The 25768-nt window shown below is 41.5% G+C and overlaps 1 protein-coding gene across 2 annotated transcripts in view; it reads right to left on the bottom strand.

Moving 5' to 3' along the window:
* Positions 1-4961: 4961 nt before the first annotated feature.
* Positions 4962-25768, bottom strand: part of LOC117369132 (fer-1-like protein 4) — a 113488-nt gene continuing 92681 nt past the window's right edge. For both annotated transcript variants that reach the window (XM_033963169.1, XM_033963170.1), the window contains 11 exons: positions 24896-25006; positions 24165-24292; positions 20233-20403; positions 16903-17057; positions 15920-16098; positions 15327-15412; positions 13752-13850; positions 12744-12985; positions 10072-10355; positions 9283-9383; positions 4962-7045 (listed from right to left, as the gene is read on the bottom strand). In XM_033963169.1, coding sequence (XP_033819060.1) covers positions 6865-7045; positions 9283-9383; positions 10072-10355; positions 12744-12985; positions 13752-13850; positions 15327-15412; positions 15920-16098; positions 16903-17057; positions 20233-20403; positions 24165-24292; positions 24896-25006 — 1737 coding nt within the window. In that variant the 3' untranslated portion in view covers positions 4962-6864. The remainder of the gene's footprint in view (positions 7046-9282; positions 9384-10071; positions 10356-12743; positions 12986-13751; positions 13851-15326; positions 15413-15919; positions 16099-16902; positions 17058-20232; positions 20404-24164; positions 24293-24895; positions 25007-25768) is intronic.

The raw sequence follows: 25768 nt of genomic DNA, 5'->3' as shown, positions 1-25768 counted from the left end.
CCCTAACGGTACAGTTTAGGGGGTGAGGAACTTATGTGCACGACAGAAGAGCAGGACTTGGGTGTAATTGTATGTGATGATCTTAAGGTGGCCAAATAGGTTGAAAAGGTGATGGCAAAAGCCAGAAGGATGCTAGGTTGCATAGGGAGAGATATGGCCAGTAGAAAAAAGGAGGTATTGATGCCCCCGTATAAGACTTTGGTGAGACCTCATTTAGAATATTGTGTACAATTCTGGAGGCTGCACCTTCAAAAAGATATAAAAAGAATGGAGTTGGTTCAGAGAAAGACTACTAAAATGGTGTGTGGTCTTCATCATACGGCGTTTGGGGACAGACTTAAAGATCTCAATATGTATACTTTGGAGGAAAGGTGGAAGAGGGTAGATATGATAGAGATGTTTAAATCAAAAAATTCAGAAGTTATATATATTACTCATCAGAGGTGGGCTAAGCATTTCACATAAAAGGTGGAGAAAAAGCCTCAAAATTCAAATTAACAGCAGTCCACAATCAAAACTTGATAAACATTCAATACTTCTTCATTTCTTATCAGACAAAAAACTCCACCACCACTGAAATGAATTTATCAAAGGGTGAAAAATCCCATCACTGTGCACAGGAAAAGAAAAACCAAAACAGTTTACTTAGCTTTGGAAACATGGTTGAGAACACGCCATCGATGAAAACGTCTGGCCAGAGAAAATATTGGTGGCGTTCACTAGATGAACCTTTCACAAACCATGTCCTCTTTTAAACTCCAACAAGTCCTTGTTTCGCCTCACACGAGGCAGCTCAAAACTCTGTTCTCATCCCGTTCACTTCGGCACTAGAGATGTTTAAATACCTACATGGCATAAATGCGCATGAGTCGAGTCTCTTTCATTTGAAAGGAAGCTCTGGGGTGAGAGGGCATAGGATGAAGTTAAGAGGTGATCTGAGGAAATACTTTTTTCCAAAAAGGGTGGTAGATGCATGGAACGGTCTCCTGGAAGAGGTGGCGGAGACAGAGACTGTGTGGGATAGGCACGTGGGATCTCTCGGAGAGAGAAAGAGATAATGGTTAGTGTGGATGGGCAGACTGGATGGGCCATTTGGCCTTTATTTGCCATCATGTTTCTAAGTTTCTATTGGATTCAATTGTGAAATCAATCGTGGTTCTCAACCCTATCCTGGGGGGGTCCCAGCCTGTCAGGTTTTCGGGATAGCCCTAATGAATATGTATGATTGTATTTGATCCTGACCTTGTCTTGCTCCTAAGGTATTTGAACTTGTACCCTCACTGCTCATGTATGAACTTCATGGTGTATAGCGGTTCATAAATAACATGTTATGAGAGAAATTTGTATGTAATGGAGGTGACAGGCATGCAAATCTGCCCCATGCATATTCATTAGGGCTAACCTGAAAACCCAACCGGCTGGTGGTTCCCCAGGATAGGGTTGGGAATCACTGGTCTAGAGGCTCCAGTGACCTGATGTGGAAGGTTTTGGCAAATTTGCCTGCCTTGTAGGTCCAGAATTATAGCCAGTGAAAAAAAAACCCTCAACCAGCAACTAGGATGCACAGAGACTTTTAAGTTCTTTTGATATGATAACCAGTTGCCGATTGAGTCTTTTTCTACTAGTTGTAATTTATCAGCTCTGAATCCCTGAGGAAGGCAACTTTGCCAAAATGTAGTTGCCTTGGGCCACTGGAACCTCCACCTTCCCCCCCCCCCCCAGGTTCCCTCCAAACCAATTAACTTCCCTGACCGGTATGTTTTTTCCCTATTAAAAAAAATTTTTTTTTTGTACACTCTTGTATATTCCATGTACTATATTCCCTGTATATTCCTTGCATATTCCTTGTATCTTACTCCTTGTATATTCCTACTGAAGGTATTTTATGTCGACTTCATTGACCTGAACTCTCCAAAAAAAAAAAAAAAAAAAATTTGTTAAACTCCTGTTAACTTCAACGACATGTACATTCCAAAAAATTGTAAATTCCAATGTTATTTTCGTGTGTAATCTTATTAATTGCTGTGAACCGCCTAGAACTCTTTGGGTATGGCGGTATACAAAATAAAGTTATTATTATTATTCAGTCAAGATTGATCACACATTAGAACTTATTAAAGTGATTCTGTAAAGCTGTTGTGATCACTGTCCTCTCTTGGTTGTCACCATCCGCATCATGCTAGTCTTCTCCGTAGACCTCAGCGACATCTGTCTTTTATATGTTGGAAAGCTATTTAAGAACATAAAAATAACCTTACTGGCTTAGACCCATGATCCATCTAGCTCAGTGATTCCCAACCCTGTCCTGGAGGAACACCAGGCCAATCGGGTTTTCAGGCTAGCCCTAATGAATATGCATGAGAGAGATTTGCATAGGATGGAAGTGATAGGCATGCAAATTTGCTTCATGCATATTCATTAGGGCTAGCCTGAAAACCCGATTGGCCTGGTGTTTCTCCAGGACAGGGTTTGGAAACCACTGATCTAGCTCAGCATCCTGTTTTCACAGTGGCCAATCCAGGTCACAAGTTATGGTTATTTTTATTTGATATACCACCTTTTCACCATGGATATTAAAGCGTTTTACAATACGTTGAATAGTAATCAGGTACTGTAAGTATCTTCCCTATCTCGACTACTGCAATATCATCTTCCTCAACGCCACAAAGAAAACTACCAAGAGACTAAAAATAATCCAAAATACCGCAGTGCGCCTCATCTTTGGCCTAAAAAAATGGGAACATGTCACCCCTTTCTATCACCAACTACACTGGCTACCATTTGAATCTAGAGTGCTTTTTAAATTTGCATGCTTCTGTTACAAATCGATTAACGGCTCTTCTCCAAGTTACATAAATACCCACTTTAACCTTTATCGCAATAACAGGACATCACGCAGAATTCAACTGTTCACCTTCCCTCCGCCAAAACACTGTCCTCTCAAAAGATTCCTCGATAGAACTTTCGCCTTCCAAGCAGCCAAGTCGAACCCATGGCTAGCCCAGATGATACTCGAGGCCCCCACTTACCTTGCCTTCAGAAAACTACTAAAAACTTACCTATTCAGCAAACACAACCCTTAATATTCCGGCCACCCCACATAACACTTACCCCACCCCTGCCCCCTTCCTCCTTCACCAGACCCTCCCTTCCCCACTCTCTACTTCCCTTATCTAATTCGACCAAACCTGCAATTTCTGTTACACTGATGTAAATCTTCCCCTCATTGCAGACAGTTGTAAATCGCTGTAATTTCACTGCTGACTGCTGTAAATCGTTGTAATTTATCGTAAATCTGCTTCTAATTTTGTTGTAAATCTGCTTGTCAATGCAGATCATTTGCTAATTAATGTAAACCGCCTAGAACTCACTGGGTATGGCGGTATATAAGAATAAAGAATAATAATAATAATAATAATATCTCTCCTGGTGGGCTCACAGTCTAGAGCAGTGGTTCCCAACCCTGTCCTGGAGGAACACCAGGCCAATTGGGTTTTCAGGCTAGCCCTAATGAATATGCATGAAGCAAATTTGCATGCCTATCACTTCCATCATATGCAAATCTCTCTCATGCATATTCATTAGGGCTAGCCTGAAAACCCGATTGGCCTGGTGTTCCTCCAGGACAGGGTTGGGAATCACTGGTCTATAGTACCTGGCAGAAACCCAAATAATAGCAACATTCCATGCAACTGATTTCAGGGCAAGCATGGCTTTCTCCATGTCAGTCTCAATATCACTTTTAAGAACATAAGAGTTGCCTTACTGGGACAGATCAAAGGTTCATCAAGCCCAGTATCCTGTTAACAACAGTGGTCAATTACCTTGCAAGATCTCAAGGAGTAAAACAGATTTTATGATGCTTATCCTATGAATAAGCAGTGGATTTCCCCAAGCCATCTCAATAATGCGTTATGGACTTTTGTTTTAGGAAATTATCCAAAGGGGTTTTTTTTTTAAACCCTGCTAAGCTAACTGCTTTCACCACATTTTCCAGCAATGAATTCCAGAGTTTAATTACACCTTGAGTGAAATAGCATTTTCTCTGGTTTGTTTTAAATCTACTATTTAGTAGCTTCATCGCATTCCCCCTAGTCCTAACATTTTTGGAAAGAGTAAACAAGCAATTCTACTCAGTATTTTATACACCTCTAACATATCTCCCCTGAGCCATCTCTTCTTCAAGCTGAAGAGCCCAAGACAATTTAGTCTTTCCTTATAGGGAAGTCATCCCATTCCTTTTGTCATTCCCGTCACCCTTCTCTTTACCTTTTCTAATCCCACTATATCTTTTTTGAGATATGGCGACCAGAACTGCACACAGTATTGGAGGTGCGGCTGTACCATAGAGTGATACAAAGACATTATAACATTTTCTTTGTTTTCCATTCATTTCCCAATGATTCCGAACTTTTATTTGCTTTCTTAGTTGCCACCACACACTGAGCTGAGGGTTTCAATGTATCTTCAATGATTACACCTAGAACCTTTTCCTGGATACTTTGGATTCCTCTTTCCCATATGCATCACTTTGCACTTGCTCATATTAAACATCGTCTGCCGTTTTGATGCCCATTCCCCCAGTCTCACAAGGTCCTCTTGCAATTTTTCCACAATCCTCTTGCAATTGAACAATTTTGTGTCAGCAAATTAACCTCCTCTCCCTTTACAAAACCGTGCGTGGTTTTTAGCGCACGGCCATGGTGGTAACAGGTTCAACGCTCATAGAATTCCTATGAGCATTGAGCTGTTACCGCCACAACCGGCTCTATAAACCGTGCTACCGTTTTGTAAAAGGGGGGGAGGGGCACAATTATTTCACTAATTATTCCGATTTCTAGATCATTGATAAATATATTAAAAGGCAGCAGTCCCAGCACAATTCCTCCAGGAACCTGTCCAAACCCACTGTTACCCCGTCCTCAGGCAAAGAGTTCCAGGATTAGAAGCATGCATTTATAATTCAGATTGGTTTGGTTTATTATATATTAAGACAATTGAAAAATCAAAACAGATTCAGGCATAAACTTATATACAAGCATAGCATGTAGCAAGGTGACCAATTCTGAACATAGATCCGGCAGCTGCTAATTAACGCCTACTTTTTAAACTGTTAAGTTGTTCAAATGTTTCTATATTGAATCAGGCTTGAATGTGAAGTATGACATGAAATTTTATGAGGTATGTGACTTTGGGTCATGTTACTTGACTCTGAAAAAGTTTGTAAACGATCTTACCGGGTAAGAGTTTTGACATTCTTGGAGCAATTCTATAACTTGGTGCCAGGATATAGACCCCCAAAATGTGGTGAACTTAGCGCCAAGTTTTTAATGGCACTTAAGCACACCTAAGCAGTGATGTACCAAAATTTAGGCCTGCCCCTTTATGACAGATCAATGGCATCACTTGGCAGACTGCCCATGGCCTGCCTTTGCTCCGCCCATGTGTTTGCCTTCTCACACTTCACTTAAAGGGTGCCCGAAGTCCGTCTCACCATAACTGCCCTCCAAAACGTCCCCTAATAGTCCTTATGGCTGTAGGTGGTACCCATATGGCAGTATAGTAGGATTGTGGTGGGTTTTGGTAGGCTCACACTTTCCACCATAAATGTGGTGGTTAGAGTGGCTTCTGGGCTTGGGTCCTCCTCTCTACGGCTCACTAACCCACTCGTGACCATTGGCATTACTTTGGACACCAGGTTTTGGCTTTGCTCATTTCAAACATTTTCCTGCACTTAATGCACTATTCATGCAATAGAGAAATCATCCTTCGAGACTCTTGACAAAGGTATTGAGTCAGTGTCAAGTCTTCGCAGTTCTACTACCAATAAAGTGTACTTTGAACTGGCTGAATTATTGACATCTTATCCTCACGACTCCTCCGTTGTGCCATCACTAACCCACTCACCGGGGTACTTAAGATACCTATGCAAAGCTCTGCTAGGATTTCCCATACCAGGTGCTGCTGTTCTAGAGACAGGTATGTACTGTTTCGTTCAGATTTTGGGAGGGTCATTACTTAATCCCTCCAGTAGTCATTTGGTCAGTTTGGGTACCTATGTGGCACTGACACTTTTAAAACAGGTCTAGCTCAGATCATCCAAGTTGCATCCAGGACATCCTGGGAAAGGTTTGATTATTGCCACAATATGTCCAAGTCTAAGCCTACCCAAACTCAGCCCAGAGCATGCCTCTAACTCACAGCCGGTTTTGAAAATCAGCACTCGGATGTCCCGGTGATTAGGACGTCTAATTGCTGATTTATGACGCTGTTTGGATGTCTTTAATTTTTTGACCTTGCCATTATTGGTGCTTCTGCCGAGAGTAAACTGCTAGCATTCTATATGGGTAAGCAGAGTGGGCAGACTTGATGGGCTGTAGCCCTTTTCTGCCGTCATCTTCTATGTTTCATTTGACCCCAAATTGTGGAATGAGGGGGTTTGTCTTTCCATTACTTGGAGAGAACCATTTGGTAGGAATGGATGGTAACTGCAGCTTATGTAGTTGGACTGGAGAAATTATTCTTTTGCCTGCCTTCAAAGGAGAAGAGAGCTGGTTTGGTTGGTTGTAATTCTGACCCGGTTCTCCTGACACTTCTTGTCTGTGCATTTCAGCTCAAATGATATTCTGTTTCCAGCAGAAGATGTGTCATGAAAAATATCGGTCCTTTCTGCACTGGTTTCACCAGCACTCATACCCAGTTCTCTTTACAGAAGGAGGAACAGCGACTCTGGTTGCTAAATACTGGAGCCTCGAGTTGTACTGAATTCTGTATGAGAGGTTTCTTGTGGCAGGATACAGAACCTGGGACATGGTGTAAGTTTTTATTGTTTCCTACAATATCTAATGTAGATATTGACGGGCATTATCCAATGATGATCTTCTGACTGATGTATCCTGGCATGGTGTACAGGATGAGGAAGATGAAAACGGTCAGGATAGCAATGATCAACAAAGCAATGATGTACTTCTTGTATCTCTTCCAGATAAAGAAAATGAAGGTTTTCATAGGGTTCACAAACCAGTTGAAAGATGTTTTTGGACGGCTAAGGAGAAAACCCAAACAGGATACCATGTCAGATTATTGAAGAAGAAAACGAGGCAAAACAAACTAGAAGGAAAAAGTCCACACAAAAAGTGGTCTCTGCGCGTGGGGAAAGTCCCGCACTACTGACATTACAGACCACTTTTTGGTGCACCTGAATCAGTGCGCCAGGCTTCATCCCTGGCGGGATTCAAATCCAGGCTCAGTAGGTCCAAACACTTGCAGCTTGTAATACACTCTATCTGTTTCTCTCTGCCTATTCAACCCTTGTTTGTCCTTTCTTGAGCACTGTATATGTCACGTGTGTCGCTTACAACTTAGGCTGAGCAGGGACTGTCTCTTGCGTGCTTAATGTACAGTGCTGCGTGCATCTGGTAGCACTATAGAAATAATAAATAGTAATAATATAAGGCTATTTTATAAACCATCAACGGTTGCAGTTAAAATGCACCTTTACTCTGGCTTGGTAGTAAGTAGAAATGTACATGTGTGAAGTAGGTATGTGGTATGTGCAGCCCAAAAATGTATATTTCGTTTAGTTTCTCATGTCATATTCATTTTGAAAATTGTTTTTCATTTCGGGTGCATTGTTGAACATAGAACATGCTCTTTGGAACCAGCTTTCGGAAGAGTGAGAACTCTTTACAATACAAACAAAATCCTGGGGTAGAAATGACATGAAAAGATATGGGAATGTCATTTCAACTGAATGCACATACTTAGCATAAAGAAGATGAGTAAATGTGCATTTTATAACCTATGCTTACATGTGAGTCCCTTAGAAAGACATGCTTTATTGTCATTGCATGTAATTTTACATGTGTGTACCATGGGATAATTTTATAAAAAGTAACATAAGTGTCACACGAGTAGACATCTACTTTTGGAGCAATTTCATTATGCACACCAAAAAAAAGTGCCCAGCTGCTCTCGAACTAGCTCAATCTGGCAACTGGCCTTGGGAGCAGGATTGTGCTTTAGATAGAGAATGACACGGTGACAAAATTCATCACCGTTCCCGTCCCCGCGGATAACTGTGGGAAACAATCCTGTGTCATTCTTACGTGTCTATCTCAACCTCAGTCCTTCTACACCAACATTCTTCAATGCAAGGCTTAAGGGTCTGTAGTTGGGCCCATTTATACTCTTGATTCTTCCCTCTCTCCTTGAATAATGACGTCGAGATGGTTTCCCGCGGTTATCCACGGGGACGGGAACGGTGATGAATTTTGTTACCGTGTCATTCTCTACTTTAGAACCTTATTTTCCAACTTTGTCTCGAAAGCACATATAAGTAGTCTAGTTTTTAGGACATCTATGTAAAAGTACATGAGACAGGTTAGCGTACAGCGGGTCTCTATACAAATTACTTCATGCATACTCATTGTGACTATCCTGAAAACCTGACTAGATTGGTGTGCATCCAGGAAAGGGATGAGAAGCGATGCTTTAGAATGCTGGGCTCCATTTTTCCACCCTCTGTGGATCAGCCAAGAGAGGCAGAGAAGCAGAAATAGCTCTCCCCCCCCCCCCCTCCCCCCAGTCCTGCTACCGGTTCCATGCCTGTTCTTCTCAGCATACAGTTTCAGAGCAAGAGAGACAGTTGTGTTATGACAGTTATTGGGTCCTGAGAAGGAGAAGTGGGAAGGGAACCATACACATCAACCTGAAATGGAATTGATTTTAATCATTTATTGAATACAACACATATATACATAACCATCAGTCCATATTGCATATCCTTGCAGACCCACCGTCTATCTTGCACATCCTTTCAGACCCGACACGGTCCTTGTTTCGGCTTCAACACTGAAGCCTGCATCAAGGGTGTAGATAAAGATCCACTAGGTGGCGCCGAAACACTTAGCATCTAAGGAAAAAGTGCTGTGTATCGCAATTTTAATGAAAACATATCACTCAAAGAGCTGAGTAGCTGAACAGTGTTGAAGCCAAAACACGGACCGAGTTGGGTCTGAAAGGATTTGCAAGATAGACTGTGGGTCTGCAAGGATATACAATATGGACTGATGGTTATTTATATATGTGTTGTATTCAATAAATTATTCAACTCTATTCCATCTCAGGTTGATGTGTACGGTTCCCTCTTCACTTCTCCTTCTCTGTATACTTACCGTGGGGTTGTTTGTCTTGTTTTTTTTGGATTACAGTTACTGGGTTCTACCACCTACCACATGGTTTGTGCCAACCTAAGGATGAATTTGTATTGTTCACACTTACTTAGGCTTTTCTAGTGGTTCCGGCTCTTTTCTTCCTAACCCAACTGGATTCTTCTCAGCTTCTTCTACCGTCAGCAAATGGAACTCAGCTTCCACTTTTCCCTAAGAAAGAACACTTGGTATTAGCCCTATCGATTGAAGGATGTTTTTCCACCTTGTCCAGCTTTCTACAATCTCTTTCTCCTCTGGACATAGAGGGCTTGCATGGGCAGCCCTAACTGAAGCTGAAGCTAGAGAGCCCAGTGAAGTACAACAGAGGCAGAGTGAAAAATCCGGAGTGAATTCCTTCTACAACCATGCAGCCATAGGTTAATAACCCTACTGTCTAGAATGTCTCACCTATCGACTGGGAAAGAGCTGACCAGGGTAAGTACATAATCGCTTTTTTAAATTTTTCTTTCTGTTAAACGCTGTACCCAAACACGATTTATAAGTTGGCAATTATCTTATCAAGCTGAACACCGGGACTGAATTTGGGCCAATGGTTAGAATGTTTGCTACTTATATGCATTTTTGGAAATTATTATCTTATTTCCTTTGGGTTTTTTTTTGGTTTTTTTCCTTTATATTACCTTGGAAAGCGGACTAACGTGGCCACCACACCATTTCACTCAAGGAAATGATTGAAGACTTATTTCTTTTCTAAATATTTGTAATGAACTAAGCAAAATGTAATGTATTTTGATGTACTTCACTGATAATGTTCAATTTTTACTTTGTGTACACTGCATTGAACCACAAGGTAATTGCGATAGAGAAATGAATTTTTAGGTTATGTTCTGTTCCTTACTGTCAAAATGTATGTGTTCCCACTGGAATCTGAATATTGAATATCTTCAGGGTTTTGTGACCTCCTCTTCTTCTTTTTCTTCTTCTTTTTTTCCTTGGCTTCTCTCTCTTCCCGCTCCTCATCCTCCTGGTCCTTCAGTTTGGCGAAGGGCCACCACCCCCTCATGCGCTTGTTTCTAAAAATAGAGAAGCGTGGTGTGGCGTTGTCTTTCGCCATCTTAATTGTGCACTGCTCCACTGTTTTTGCTGCTCGAACCATATCATTCAACTTCAGTTCAATAGACCCTTCAGGGAGAAAGAATGCCAGAGTCAGAGATGCACAGGAGTATAACAGAAATCAAATTTCATTTGACCATACATTATAATGCAAAATCTAACAACTCACTAATATCAGTATGTGATCATCTGTCATTGCCTAAAAATAGCAGCTATATGTGCATAGGAAGAGGCAGTAGGTTTCAGTGATATATGTTTATAAAGGAGAAAGGAAAGAGGATGGGATTTGATATATGGGTATTTATTTTGTACCTGGGGCAATAGAAGGTTAATTGACTTGCCCCGAGTCGCAAGGAGCTGCAGTGGGAATCAAGGTTTTTAGGCCATTGCACTAACCAGTAGGCTACTCTTCCACTAAAGCTTGTGGTGGAGTAGGGGGGGGGGGTCTGTGTGTGCATAAACAGTCAGTAAGCATATAGTTTTTTGCATATTTATAGAACATAGGTGTATATAGGCTAGCAGTCAAGTGCAATGGTATGGGTTCCGATGGCTTGAGTGGAGCATAGAAAATTCTCTTATATGGTAGCCTGACCCCTAGTGGTAGTCTTGCAAGACTACCACTAGGGTTTCAGGTGCTGCCCTATTAGAAGAGGGAGTTGCTAGAGCAGGAGTAATCCTGGATTGTTCCTGTTTCCTGCTGGACTTCAATGATAAATGATACATGCTGAGGGTTGATGGGAGGTGGGGGATTGGGGGAAGAAGGCATCTGAGGATTTCTAAATAAAATAAAATAAAAAAAGGATCAGGAATAGGCTGGTTATAAGTTGCTCCTAGGGAGGAAAATGAATGCTATCTCAAAGAATTATTAAGCTTCACTGAATAAAGCAACATGTAAAGTTTACCACAACAAGTAAAAATATCTTAAAGCATTCTGGTGGACTGCTTTGCATGGATCTGTGTTTCGCAGCTCATTATGTGTGTGCTGTGTTTGCTAAACTATGTTATTGGCCTCTTAATGCTTGTGTATTGCCAGATAACTTTGAATTGTCAAACAAAATGTGTTATTATCATAATGCAACTTAGTAAATAAGTTTCCAAGTTTTATTAGTTCATGTTGTCCTGCATTACACAGAACATCTATGTGGTTTACAAAGTATAATCTATAAATAGGATAGATATATGAGAAAGAAAAATAGAATTAAGTGGAATTGAATGAGTGGACCGAAGGGAAGGGGAGAAAATGAACTACAATGTTTGATAGGCTGAGCCGTGTCAGAGCTGTTACCGCTGTGGCTTTGTAAAGAAGGGGGTAAGTTAGAGGGGTGATCAGGTGATAAGAAAGTCTTAAGCGACGGTCTAGTGTAGGTTCATGTCTGCGTTGTGTTGGGAGGCTGTTCTTGATGCAGACCGTTGTGTACAAAGCTGTGCATGTTGCATAATTTATGCCTGGCCAGACAAGATTCATCTGTTTACCAACTGGTTAAGTTTTGATATTCAGCACTGTACAGATAACTTTATCTGGTTTTAATAAGGCCACACAAATAGGAGTTCAAAGGTTAACCAGGTAAGTTTGTCGTCGTCCCCCCCAAAATAAAGCAAACAACCAGAAACAAGGCACAGACTGAGGTCAAAAATCAGAATCAAATTGAAGTCGATTCAATATACGACTATGACTCTGAGGAGATAAAATGTTCAAATACGGAGTCCTGGTGTTTAACAAAGTCTCTGCTCCGGCATCAAGAAGAATATGCCAAGCGAGCTTCCCAGCCCATGAGCTCATGTAGTCTATTCGCCAATACCAATAGTAGGGCGGTTCAGAAGAAAGCCAACAGGTTAAAATGCATTTCTTCCCCAAAATGAAACATTTACTAAGAAACCGTTTTTCAGCAGAGCAAGGAGAAGTGAGCAAATCACATAGTAAGTGCTGAGACTGGCAAGGGTATATGTAAAATCTCCCGCAAAAAGAAAGCCGATGCTTTTCAAAAGTCCTGGATCCCCCCCCCCCGCAATTCCAGAGCTCATGAAAATAAGAATTCACTTCAGCAGAGTAACACAAACACTACTGAGTATCAACACAGCCCATATAATAAACTTGACTTTGAGAAACATAAGTTCTCAGGACGGTGCGATAGTCAGCATTATACACCAGGCCTGTCCTCTTAATTTTAATTGGTTATATTTAGCAATTTACCCCCCACACACCTTTTTTTTTTTTTTTTAAATCAAGCTGCGCTAGAGGTTTTTAGCGGAGGCTGGTGAGGTAAGTGCTCCGACGCTCATAGGAATTCTATAAGCGTCTGAGCATTTACCATGCTGGCTCGTGCTAAAAACATCCAGCGCAGCTTGATAAAAGGGGCCCTTAGATAGGTCTGCTGAATCTGGTTCAAGTTCTTTGGATAACTTTAACAGGGTACAAGGCTGCTCGATATATACCTCTAGATTTTTTAAAGCCCATACCTAGGAAGTCATTTGCTGATATTCGGTCATAATCCCAGACCTGCAGAGCCAGAACTGCAGGCTCTCGGAACTCTGACTCCTCCAGGGAAAAGAAGGTCTCTTTCTTCTTGTATGTGATCTCCTTCTCTGTTGGAAGGTAGTCAAAGCGGAAGACAAACCTCCAGTTGAAGTTTCCCTCTCCAGTCAATGAGTTAAAGTGGACATCTGTTTCTTGTTTGTCATGGTCCAGACCACGGATCCAACTACACAAGGACAGGGACAACACGGAAAAGTTTTGTAATGAACACACCGTCCACCTTATTCATAAGGAACAAGTTGAACCCAAAGACATTTTATGAGATGAGTGGTTGCTACAGGAGATTGCAGAACAATAGCAAGAGATTAGGGGAACATTGGTAAATGAAGCACACGATCCACTGCCCTTTTGCAGGAAAAATTGCATATATACATTTTTCTTATTGATGTTTTCCCCTTCCTCAAGTTTCACTTCGATAAGGAACAATATCCTACTGACAGTCAAGCTTGTACAATTGACAACCAGGAATATGCTTAGCTCAAACAGTAAAGATGGGAAGACTGGATGGGCCAATTTGTCCTATTTGTTGACATTTAGAATGGACTTTTCACAGATAAAATTCGATAGAGTTAAGTCTCGAAAGCTGAGAATGGTGTAGTATGTATATATCAAATAAAGATAATCGTAACCCATAATAAGACGATTCATCACGGGATGTTTCAGCGCGGCTGCGATGAAATGGTCACACTGAATCTTCCCTTTATTTATTTATTTAATTGGTTAGCTTTATATCCCGTCCTCCCCAGTGAGCTCAGAACCTCCGGTGGAAGTGTTTGGAGATGGGCCAGGTCCCCTTCTGGTGGGAATGCTTGAGGGAGAAGTACCAGATCATGGACAGGGAGAAGGGGGGGGGGCAGAGAGGAGAGAGGGAGGGAATAAATTGATGGTGGGGATGAGGGGCAGTACTGCATGATTTGGTTCTGATATTGTACCTTTTGACGTAAATATCACTGGAAGTTTCTCCAGTAATTGGATTGACGTCATCAAGAATAACTTCATCTGTATTCCAAATGATAACTCTCAGCTCATAGCTGCAAAAATTGAATAATAAACACCATTTAGCACCATAATACCTGAAATAAGTTTGCAATGAGATTAAAGATAATCACAGATGTTCATCCTGTTCATATTGTTGGTATATTTGTAGGCATTATTACCGTATTTATTGTTGGACTTGACATACTGTCTGAAGGTTGCTAAAGTGATTACAAAAAGCTTCAGTACAAATCACAAATACATTTCTGCCATTATTCTCTAAAAATATTAATTCTTTACCTGTGGATGGTCCATCAGTTTTCAAATGTCATAACTTTGAAATCAAAATTTTAAAAAAGGGGATGATGCAGAAAAAAATTATTTAAGATAATATATGGGTTAAAAATGTGTAAAAATATATAAAAACTACATAACTTAAAAACACATGTAGTGTAAAACAACATAATGAAACATATAATCCAAAAAACTACAATCAACAATATGCAATTAGCTCCAAATGGAACCAGTTAGTCACAATAAGAGGCAGTTGAAATCAAACAAACATGTAAGACCGGTGTGCTTGCAGTGAAGACCAGTTGTGATCAGGCAAACATGCAGTCTGAACCCAACACGGTCCGTGTTTCGGTTGAATTATGCCTTAATCAGGGGTCCTGATTGCAGAAAACAAATATTACAGGGAGAAGATGGTCTGTAGAAGCTGTGCAAGTGCCCGTTTGTGCCGCTAATTTTGAATTCTGCATAAGGAATAGGTATCCGTAGACTTCTACCAACTTTTTCCAGCAAAAACAATGCCTCTAGTCAGGGGCAACTCAAAGCAATGTGTTGCCTGAGGCAAGGGATGGTAGGTCATTCCCTCGTTGAAAGGGCCCAGCGGGGCTATCTCATTCATAGCTTTGTTTAGGAAGCAGGGAGGGCTGGGGAGGAGCCCACTTATTCAGAACACCATCAGGCCCTGTTAGTTTGTCTCTTCCCAACCCCAAATAAAAAAAACAGACTGCCAATGGTACCTCAATGGAAAACTTTCTTCTTGCCATAAATGCAACTACTTTATCACATAAAGAGGGAGGAGACACTCATACTTGATTCATAAGTATATTTTATTTATTTATTGGGATTTATTAACCACCTTTATGAAGAGATGCACACAAGACAGTGTACAGCAGGCACAGATTGACATAAACAAGGCAAGTGTATAACCTGGTGCATAGAGTTATACGCCACTTGTGCAAGTCAGCGATGCACCAGGCAATATTCTGTAAGCTATCACCTAAGCGCTATAGCATATAACTGCATGGGGTGTGAAACAGGCACATCAGCAAGCAATGTGTGCGGCTTATAGAATTACTATCAGTTACATGCATTGCACATCTTTGGAACCCTCCTTGGCAATCCAGAAAGAGACCATGTGCCTCCGGAAGGGATCTATAGAAAGTAAGCTTGAAATGAAAGGCTAATCTGTTGAAAGTTCAAAACAGCCGTGTGTTTTCTTTAATAACTAACATATTACATACCTGACTGGAGCTCGGGGTTTGATGTTGACAGGAGGAGGTGCTGGGACATCATTTGGATACATGTCAATCCACATGTGGAGAGAACCCTGACGAGGAAAGACAAGTGTTGGTGCTAGCTACACCTGGAAACAATGGCATGCAGTTTCCAATAAGGATACCAACGAGAGAAGCAGCAGAAACTTCTTCTAAGGCCAGTGAGGAAAATGGCAGAAACTCATTCCAAGCAAGGTCAGCAGTGAAGGAAGTGACAGAGGCTAATTCTAGACCTCTGTCACTGCCCCTTCTTTGGCCTACCCAGGGCCTATCCCTGATAAATTATTCCTGTGGTCCTGCATGAAATTACTTCTTTCCATCACTTCAACTGTACTTGAGCTAACTGTGAATGCAATTATTAGTTCTTCAAGCCATGTGTCTATACTTTATAGAAGGGGCATTCGCTCTATACAGATAGTGTTGGGTGGTTAAATGTATTTTCACCTTATATAGCATTTCAGTGTCCATATTTAGCAGAGTTATACTTCCATCAGCTACGATGGATATTTAGCAGAGTTATACTTCCATGAACCTCCTGAAACTGACTCTAAAACATATACCTGTCCTAACCCAGGGCTGTCTGGGTTATTAAGCGTCCGTACTTCTACATGTTCAGGAACAAGTCTGTGTCCATACTCTGGCATTTCGTCCCAGTGTTGCAAAACATACAGAGCTTTCTCCTCATCATAAGCTGAAAAACTTTCATCAAACCCCTTTTTCTTGTTTTTCACAAAAGCCTCTGTAACCAGGAGAGAGAGAGAGAAAGAAAAAGAGTGTCCTGCAGTCAAGACCTATTTCCTATGAAAGATTTTGCACAAATTTGTATTTTGAGACTAGTAATTATATGATCGATCCGCATAAAATTTCATGTTACATTGGTCAATTTTGATTTATTTCAAAAACTACTAATTTGTTTCATTTCATCTACTGACTTCTGTTTCCCCTTAACCTTGCCTGGGATCACAAAGAGCTGTTGTGGGCCAGGGTCTCAGTCCCCGGCACCAACCATGAGGCTACTTCTCCACATCTGTCTTCAATAGTGCATAGTCTACAGTTGGGCAGTGGCTGGGTAGAATGCGTGCAAGGCAGGAGACTGTAAGTTGTGTGTGTATTACTAGGATTTAAGTGTGAGCATTCGCAAGGATCCATGACCCTGCCCTTAGCTGCTGTCCTAGAGTTACAAACCAAAATTAATTTATTGAGGATTAACAAATGGCTAACTAAAACATGCAGAATTACATACCAAATGCAAATACATAATAAGAAACAAAACACAGCACACAAAATCCCCCCAAAAGAAAAATCAAACAAATTCCAGGGTATGCAAATCTATAGGGGGCATAGACCTGGGAAGGGCTTGGGTTTGTCGGGGATGTGTTATATGGGAATGGGTTATAGAACATTAGCATTTCTGTGCCTAACTGCCACACTAGTGGTCTATAACAGCTAGTCTAGAATTCATGCTTCACGCACATCATCTCAGCAGAATTACCCCCCAAAGTGTCCCAAAAGCAGGACGGAATTCCAGAACGTGCAAATTTACCTTCTGGAAAAGCCTCGTTCGGAATCTTGAAGATTTTGTTGTTGACTTTCACTTCCTCCCTGCGATACTCTGGTGCGGGAAGCACATTTTTCTTACAAAGGTTATCTAGTATTTGGGTGGGCTTAAACGCATCTCTCCACTGATTGTAACCATCTCTGTTATGAGTTAGAAAAAAAAAAAAGCAAAAACACGTTGCAGAACCTCAGTACCAAGAAGTACGATCCATCTCCTTTCAGAATTGCATGAGAGCAAAAATAGACTCGGTGATCTTTAGTAATATTCAGTACCTGTAGATTGACGTCTGCTGCAATCAAGTTTTATTATAGTAACATGGCAAATTAGAAGTAAGGTTAGCAGATGGTACATTAAAACCAAGTGCAAATATCAAATCAAGTTATCTCTTAGACAAGTGAATAAATTAACTGTAGAATATTTCTAATTTAGAATATGACTTACATTTTATAGAGTAATACATGGATTTAAATGTTTATAATTATATTCATTCCTGGGAAAAGAGATACTTTGGACAAACAAAATTATTGCCTTGAAAGACTTCAGTGATTTCTTAGGCTCTCCTGGCTCTGAAGATAAGAATATAAGAACATCCGTACTGGGTCAGACCAATGGTCCATCTAACCCAGTGGTCTCAAATTCAAACCCTTTGCAGGGCCACATTTTGGGTTTGTCGGTACTTGGAAGGCCTCAGAAAAAATAGTTAATGTCTTATTAAAGAAATGACAATTATGCATGAGGTAAAACTCTTTATAGTTTATAAATCTTTTCTTTTGGCTACGACTTAATAATAATATTATAATTTATAGCTAAAGAGACATATGATCAAGAAACTGTTTTATTTTACTTTTGTGATTATGATAAACAAAATAGTATCTGGCGGGCCATGAGTTTAAGACCACTGATCTAACCTGTTTCCAACAGAGGCAGAAACCCATATAGTGAACAATGGCTTTCCCCATGTCTATCTCAGCTTTCCAATGTTATTAATGATATGATATGAAATGAAATGGCACTTTGTAGTTCGCCAGCTCCCATAATTTGGCTTCAAAGCAGATAACAAAAGTGAAGAAGTGGTATTTAACAACGATGGTAGTTTTATATAGGCTGGGTAGGAAGAGATAACCCTACTGCCAGATATGTCAAACTTGACTCTCTGTATATCTAACATTACTGTACACAAGTAAATTTACAATCTGTTTGCCTATGCATTATGCATGTCAACCTTGTAACCTGTTCTGAGCTCATTGGGGAGAATGGGATAAATATTACCTAAAAATTCATTGCTATGTTATACAGTGTGTGGAAGGGCCAAACAGTTTATGAAATAGGCATAAAACGTGAGTGCAAATATATTAGGAAGCATGTTAGCATATACAATTCAGAGAGACTGTGTATCCTAAACTAGAGCCACAGCTCTCTGCCACGTCACTATTTTCTCACATTGCAACCACGGTACACAGTCAGTCATCCCAAATAGCTCCACAACATTTCCTCCTTCCCGAACCACTGAAGATATGACGGAGAACAGAAGGCCAGATGGTACGTGAGCACTGCACAAGAATGAACAGACTAACGAGGACCCAGCGTTCCCTGTTGCTTTTCCCCAGTTATCACTCTGGTGGTCTGAAGGAAAGCCCAGTCTTTGTTCTGGGAGTGAAGCCATACAGGAATTGTTGCCGTTGTGAAAATACCGCCTGCAGACTTGTGTACAAGCTGCAGCTCTGGCTTGTGCTTCACTCCATTCCATGATTGCTGATATACTTTGCACTTGATAAAACGATTTTCACTTCATTAGGATTTAATTCCCTGGAACCTCACATTACTGAAACCTTTAAAACCCCATCTTTAAACAATCCACCAAATCAATCACCAGTAACTCCATCTCCATCCATTACATGTTAATCTTCTGGGAATTTGAATACTCCTTTTCATATCTTAGATCAACAAACCTGTTACAGAGAAGGCTCCTACCCTAACCCTACTCCTACTCATTCTCACCTTGGACCCCGAGGAGGCTTCTAGTTGCTTAGAACCAGATAAATGTAGTGTAACTGGGGGTGAGGGAAACATATAGATAGAATCTCTCACAAAGATTCTTTTCTAATTTATAACTTTGATAACTGTAAATCACATAGATGATTTTGATACACTGTTTATCAAGTATACATAAACTTAAAACTTGAACTTGGACTCTCACTTAATAACAATGTAAAGTTCTGAATGTCCACCTTGAACTCTATATGGTGCATTACAGGTAGCCAATAGAACTAGGGAGTAGCCCTGCAAAAATGCCCAGGCCACATGCAACTGAACTCTCCCTTACCTTCCTCTGACCTCTACTCCCACTGAGGTCTGGAATCTTTCCGCCACCCACCCACCGTGTCCTCCAAACATGTAGTGAGTCAGTTGATGACATTCAGTGTTGTTTTTTTTTAAGACTGACTTATTGGATAATTATTGCCCTGGTAATTCAGTGTTGGACCATGTCTGAGCCTGCACTGAATATCGGGGGCTAAATGCAGTAGTAATGGCTGCCAGAGCTTATGTGGATCCCATCCAATATTGTATCCTGTGCTCCACCTGATTCCTTCCCTCCTCCCCCCCCCCCCCGCAAGGCTAGAACTCCCCACCCCCACCCACTCCTCTGCAGTGCTGAACCCCTTTCCCAACCTGATAAGTCAAGTACCCCCTCCCACTCATGATAGACTCCCTGGGCCTGTCTGAAGTTCCTGTTGCCTAGTGGGGTGACAGGGTCTGTTTCTACCCCCTCTTGCCCCTTTCTGCCTTCTTCCCAGCATCTCCTCTGATGTTCCTTGACACCTTTTCCATGCCCAGCATCTCCCCCAATCTCCCACCTTCCCAGGTCCAGCATCTCCTCTTCCATCCACTCCATGTCCAGCATTTCCCTCAATTCCCCCTTCCATATTCCTCATGTCAAGCACTCCCTTTCCACTTCTTCCCTGTCCAGTTTCTCCCCCCCCCTATTCTTCACTTCCTCCTCCTCTATGTCTAGCAACTATCCTGATCTACCCTTCTTCCCTGTATCCTATCCATCATCTCCTCACCTCATTTTCTGCACCATTGAGGCCTCAGAGCCCAAGAGCATGCTCATCATCTTTCAGTCCTGAGTTCCAAAGTCCTGCACTGCCTATTTTTTTTCTGCCCTGTTTCTGTCCCATTCAGGGTCAGGAGGTTAATTTACTTGCTGGTCTGGGTGGAGAAGGTGAATGATTTTTGGTGTGCATTCCCCTTGACAGACTATGCCTTTTACAGTACTGCAATGTGCACAGTGATTCTAGCTGTCTAATCACTTACATGTCATACTGTGAAGCAATGCCACAGTTGGCTCTGTGTTGGCTGTAAAATCGATTCTCTAAGTCAATTTTTGTCTCTCCAATCAGGTCATCGGAACCCACCAGATCATGATCAAAGACAGAAATAGTGATTTCTGATTCTATGGGGAAAGACACTGTCATCTCGAAAACTCTGTACATAAAACAGAAAAATAATGCTAACGTAAGTGATCTTTAACAGAAACACACCAATCTATGCAGAGAAGAAACAAAGTCAAGAAAAGTAGGACCGGACAAATGGTCTTCCAAAAAGTAAAAAAAGGGGGGAAGTGGCCTGAAGTGGTCCAAAAAACTAGGTTATTGAGTAATAACAATAGATTAAAAGAGCTCTCAAGGTCCACCAGAAAACTATGGCTCAACACCGGACCGCGTTTCGGCACTTAGAAGCCTGCATCTTATGGTAAATGCACAAAATGCGGTTGGGTTGTACCAACAGTGTTTGATATTACAGCCATAAAAGTTTGTGCCTGTTTGTTTAATACTTATATGACTGTGCAACATAGAACAGACTTCCTATTGGGATCTGTTGGGCACTTCCAAGTGACTCCTGTCGAGCCATTGGAGACAAGCTGTTGTGCTTGATGTACTATTGGTTGCAACCAATATGCCACTGCTTCTGTTCTAACCGGAGATTATACATTTTAGTACTGTTGTTTCTTTGTATTCCCCTCTAATATGGTCATCCCCATCCTCCCCCATATATTAACTATTTCATCTCATACTATTTGAGAAATTAAGTATGCACTGCAGTTCAGTAGTTTTTAAACTGAGGGGCTGCTATTTTCAGTGAGATTTATGGTTATCTTGGCACCAGTGGTGTAGCAAGGGTGGAAGGCGCCCAGGGTGGTGGTGGCCACCCCCCTTCCCTTTTACCTCTTTAAGTTCCCTGATGCGAGTAGCATCTCCAACTTGCTGCCCGCACCAGCCTTGGCTCTTCCTCTGACATCATTTCCTGGTCCAATGATCCGGAAGTGACATCAGAGGGAGAGCCAAGGCCAGCATGAGCAGCAGGTTGGAGCTGCTGCTCGTGCCGGTGAAGAGCTAGTGTTACTGGGGGGAGGGGGGAGGAGGGAAGAAGCATAGAGGGGGGAGGCATGGGGGGAGAGAAGTGGGGGGGAAGCGAAGAGGAGAGGTGCCGGTGTCCTCACCAAGATGGCGCCTGTGGCGGTCCGCCCCCCCCTTACTATGCCACTGCTTGGCACCATTGATTATCGCAAGTTAAATATAGTCAAATATCTTTATGTAGTTATTTTAGGTCTGCTGAATAATGCCACTATTCCATTTAGATTTTGGAACATCACTGGACCATCCCATGTGCTTCCTTCACTGTGTGGATGACTTTTCACCGCATATTGAGTTGTCTGGTCAATATTATAAGAAAGAAAGATTTATCCAGTTAACTCTGCAAATTAAGAGAATAGATCTGAAAACTGACCCTTGTGAGACCATGTAAGAAAATAACAAACCAGCAAAACATCCTAGCAAGATGAGGAAGAGGGAAAAGAGAATCAGTAAACTATGGTAAGTGAAAAGAAACTCTGGATGAAAACTTGGTAACAAAGAATTTTGTATTTGAACTCTATATCTGTCTGCACCCTGTATCTACTACAGCTGCCCTGGCTTCTGGCCAACCAATGCTTTGTAAATAAAGACCACAATATTCTGAAGAAACCAGCGGACAGAGATTATTTCTTTACCTCAATGGTGTGGTGACTGTGTTAGTCCACTTTCCAAGGTAGTATAAAGGAAATAAGGTGGTACCTTTTTTATTTGACTAACTCGATGCATTTTATGATGAGCTTTACCTCACTGAGAAAAATTCAAGACATGTTTTTGACTATAGCGTGAACCCAGGTTATTAAACATTATATACAGTACAGAAGAGCACTAGTGACATTCCAGAGAGGTTCTGTAAGGGTTTTATACTACAGTATATATGTATATATGCAATTCTTATGTTCTACAATATATTCAGAGTATGAAGCTATTCTCCAAGAGACTGAGATGACAGGAGTCTATGGAAGACTTTTACAGGTTGTGAGACTCATATATATACTACAATGAAGAGTTAGTACAGTTTTGACCTCACTTTTAAATAGAGAGTTACATGGGGACAAAAATTTCATCCATCCCCAATAAAATCTAATCCTTCCCTACCTGTACTCACTAAGAACATAAGAATTGTCGCTGCTGGGTCCGCTCATGTGGCAGCCCTTAGGTCAAAGACCAGTGCCCTAACTAAGACTAATTAGCCTTACCTGCGTACGTTCTGGTTCAGCAGGAACTTGTCTAACTTTGTCTTGAATCCCTGGAGGATGTTTTCCCCTATAAAAGACTCCGGAAGAGCGTTCCAGTTTTCTACCACTCTCTGGGTGAAAAAGAACTTCCTTATGTTTGTACGGAATCTATCCCCTTTTAACTTTAGAGAGTGCCCTCTCGTTCTCTCTACCTTGGAGAGGGTGAACAACCTGTCTTTATCTACTAAGTCTATTCCCTTCATTATCTTGAACGTTTAGATCATGTCCCCTCTCAGTCTCCTCTTTTTAAGGGAGAAGAGGCCCAGTTTCTCTAATCTCTCACTTTACGGCAACTCCTCCAGCCCCTTAACCATTTTAGTTGCTCTTCTCTGGACCCTTTCGAGTAGTACTGTGTCCTTCTTCATGTACGGCAATCAGTGCTGGATGCAGTATTCCAGGTGGGGGTGTACCATAGCCCGGTACAGCGGCATGACAACCTTCTCCGATCTGTTTGTGATCCCCTTCTTAATCATTCCTAGCATTCTGTTCGCCCTTTTCGCCACCGCCACATATTGCGCAGATGGCTTTATTGACTTGTCAACCAGTACTCCCAAGTCGCTTTCCTGGAGGGTCTCTCTGAGTACTGCACTGGACATCCTGCAAAAGTCAACACTATTATTTACTTGTTCATAGCCCTCTGTTCTTCTCAACCCCAACATCCTCCCATGGTTTTTGGATAGTATTCACTATTCATATAATGAGTGTTCCAAGTTGCAGTCTGGTGTTTCAGCTGCCCCTCTGGGCATTCCAAGCCTGATACTGACAATCCAGCTGCCTCTCTCCATATGTCTAAGCCTCGTTCTTGTTCTTCAGCTCCATCTCTCTGTAATTCCAAGCCTCATTCTGGTACTCCAATTGCCTCTCTCTGTATGTTCTAAGCCTCAATCTTGTGCTCCAATTGCCTCTTTCAGTGCATTTGAAGCCTCATTCTGGAGCCACCAGAGATTTTGAGTACACTCCTCTGGGAATCCCGTGGGTATGGAAAAGTTGCCACAGGATTCCCGTAACCTTCATTCCGATGCAGCTCTCTACTTTTAAACACATCCTTCTTCAAAGAACATGTGGTTGCCAACAAAATAAAATCTTATCCTTGAAGTATGATAAAACTTAAGTGCATAAAACTCTAAAACTGCAGAAGATTACAGAGCATCCTGAAATTCTGGATGTTATACAATTATTAGCACACTCAGTTTTCCACTGTATCTGATTTCAGGCTGATGATATATACTTAGGAGTGATTATGAGAGCTTGCCAAAGAGGAGCAAGTGGTGCAAATAAGGGAGAGCAACTGAAGCAGTGGCATAAGGACAAAGAAGATGACAGTGGCTGAAGAAGCAGAGTAAGAGCTGCTTGTAGGTATTTGATTAATAAGGGTTAGAGTGTCACATTCTAGATGGTTCCCGTTGCCAGTGCTCTATCAAGCTGTTTAAATATTTAACACGGTCCTAGAGAGCCAGCCTGGAGAACATTCTGAACTCGGTTTGTAACACCACCTAGCCATGCCTCTTTGGTTCAAAAATGCAGTTCTCAACTGCTTTGATTTCACAGGCGGATAGAGTAAGTAGAAGCAGAAACACATTATAAAGCACAAACTTACTCTCCAAAGACAGGATTCAGTTGCTTGGGAACATATCTCTCTTTATTGTCCTTTACTTGCTCTCCAACCTTTACCACCACATAGGGATCTGCCTTTCCATTGGGATCCGCTGGTGACAGGTTGGTCGCCTAAAATTCAGCATATATTTGAAAACTATTACACATGAGCATAGCACTTTGATAGCAACTATATCAACAGAGATTGACTGTTGGCTGAGATTCTGGATATGAAGCTGTGCCAGAGTCACTACTGGTGTAATATCATTAGCCCACAATTCACTGTATCACCAAATGAAACATTACCTTATGTGGAAATATAACCTCTAGTAATAGTTACATGAGACCATCACTAGGGGGCGTCAATGAGAGGATTGTGCCTGGAGTGGCCAGGAGCAATTGGGCATTGCTCTGGGCTGAAGAGCCCCCAGACTTTGCCCCCCACTCAGACCACCAATGTTTTTTTAGGTAGCCACAATGGGGAAATCCAGGCCTAGGGTAGGCTTTACATTGGGGAGGGTTCAGTTGGGGGGAGAACAGGCCTGAAGAAGGGGGGCTTCGGGGAGGTGGGGAGGTCTGGAGGGGTATTACTTCAGGGGGGGTGTCTAGTCAGGGGAGGACTCAGAGCTGTAGGCCAAGAGCATTAGGTTGCGGCTTTGTGGCCTGATGCTCTCAGATGGTAAAAAACCCCAGCAAAAAGCTTGTGAGCAGAAAACGCCCCTTACTGCTACTTACTTTAATTATGTAAACTCGCACAAGAACCTTGATGGGTCGGTTTCTGGGGACACCATGCATGATTTTAAAATCTGGCCCTGCTTCATCAGCAGGATAGATATAAAATGATCCCTGCAAGAAAAATGGGAAATAATGATATTTCTCTTTTTATTGCTGGCCTTAAAATTTCTTTCTAATCTTTGAGTTTTCAGATTAGTTGGAACCTAAGTACGTTTTAGATTCTATTCTTTTTCAGGTTGTTATTCAGTCTATAATTTTATCTACTGGTGCTCTTAGATAAACAATTGAAAAGACTACAGACTATTCAAAACGTGGCAACTAAGTTGATATATGGAGCTGCACTGGCTTCCCTATAAAGTGTGGATTGAGTTTAAACTATTGACATTAGTTATCAAGGTCCCTTATGTGCCGAACCCTAGTTACCTACAAGACAATTTAAGTCTTTACCAGCCAAAGAGAGCTTTCAGATGCCCTCAAGGTGTCAGACTGACCATTCCTACTAAGACCTTATGCCAACTGAAGAAGACATTTAATATTGACTATATTAGGAAGGGGATCTGATTGATCATTCAGGAAAGGAGTTCCACATTACAGGCCCAACTACAGAAAAAGCAAAAGATAAAGTTTCAGACAGTGGAAAAAAACAAAAGGAATTGACCCCAAAATATCCACAAAGAAGAAAATCCAGAGAAAACCAAAAAAACTCTGTGGAGTGACGATGTTCCCAAATGGACTTTATTTGAAAGTATCAAAGTTCCAAAGGTCCACTAAAATCATCCACATAAAAGTAAATCATCCACATAAGAGCCTTAAAGGACCTAGTCCGTTAGGGATACAGGACCCAACACGGTCCGCGTTTCGACAAAAAGTCTT

The sequence above is a fragment of the Geotrypetes seraphini genome, chromosome 11 (assembly GCF_902459505.1).
Source record: "Geotrypetes seraphini chromosome 11, aGeoSer1.1, whole genome shotgun sequence".
Lineage (NCBI taxonomy): Eukaryota > Metazoa > Chordata > Amphibia > Gymnophiona > Dermophiidae > Geotrypetes > Geotrypetes seraphini.
Note: the sequence above shows the minus strand (reverse complement) of the source record. Positions and strands in the feature narration are given on the sequence as shown.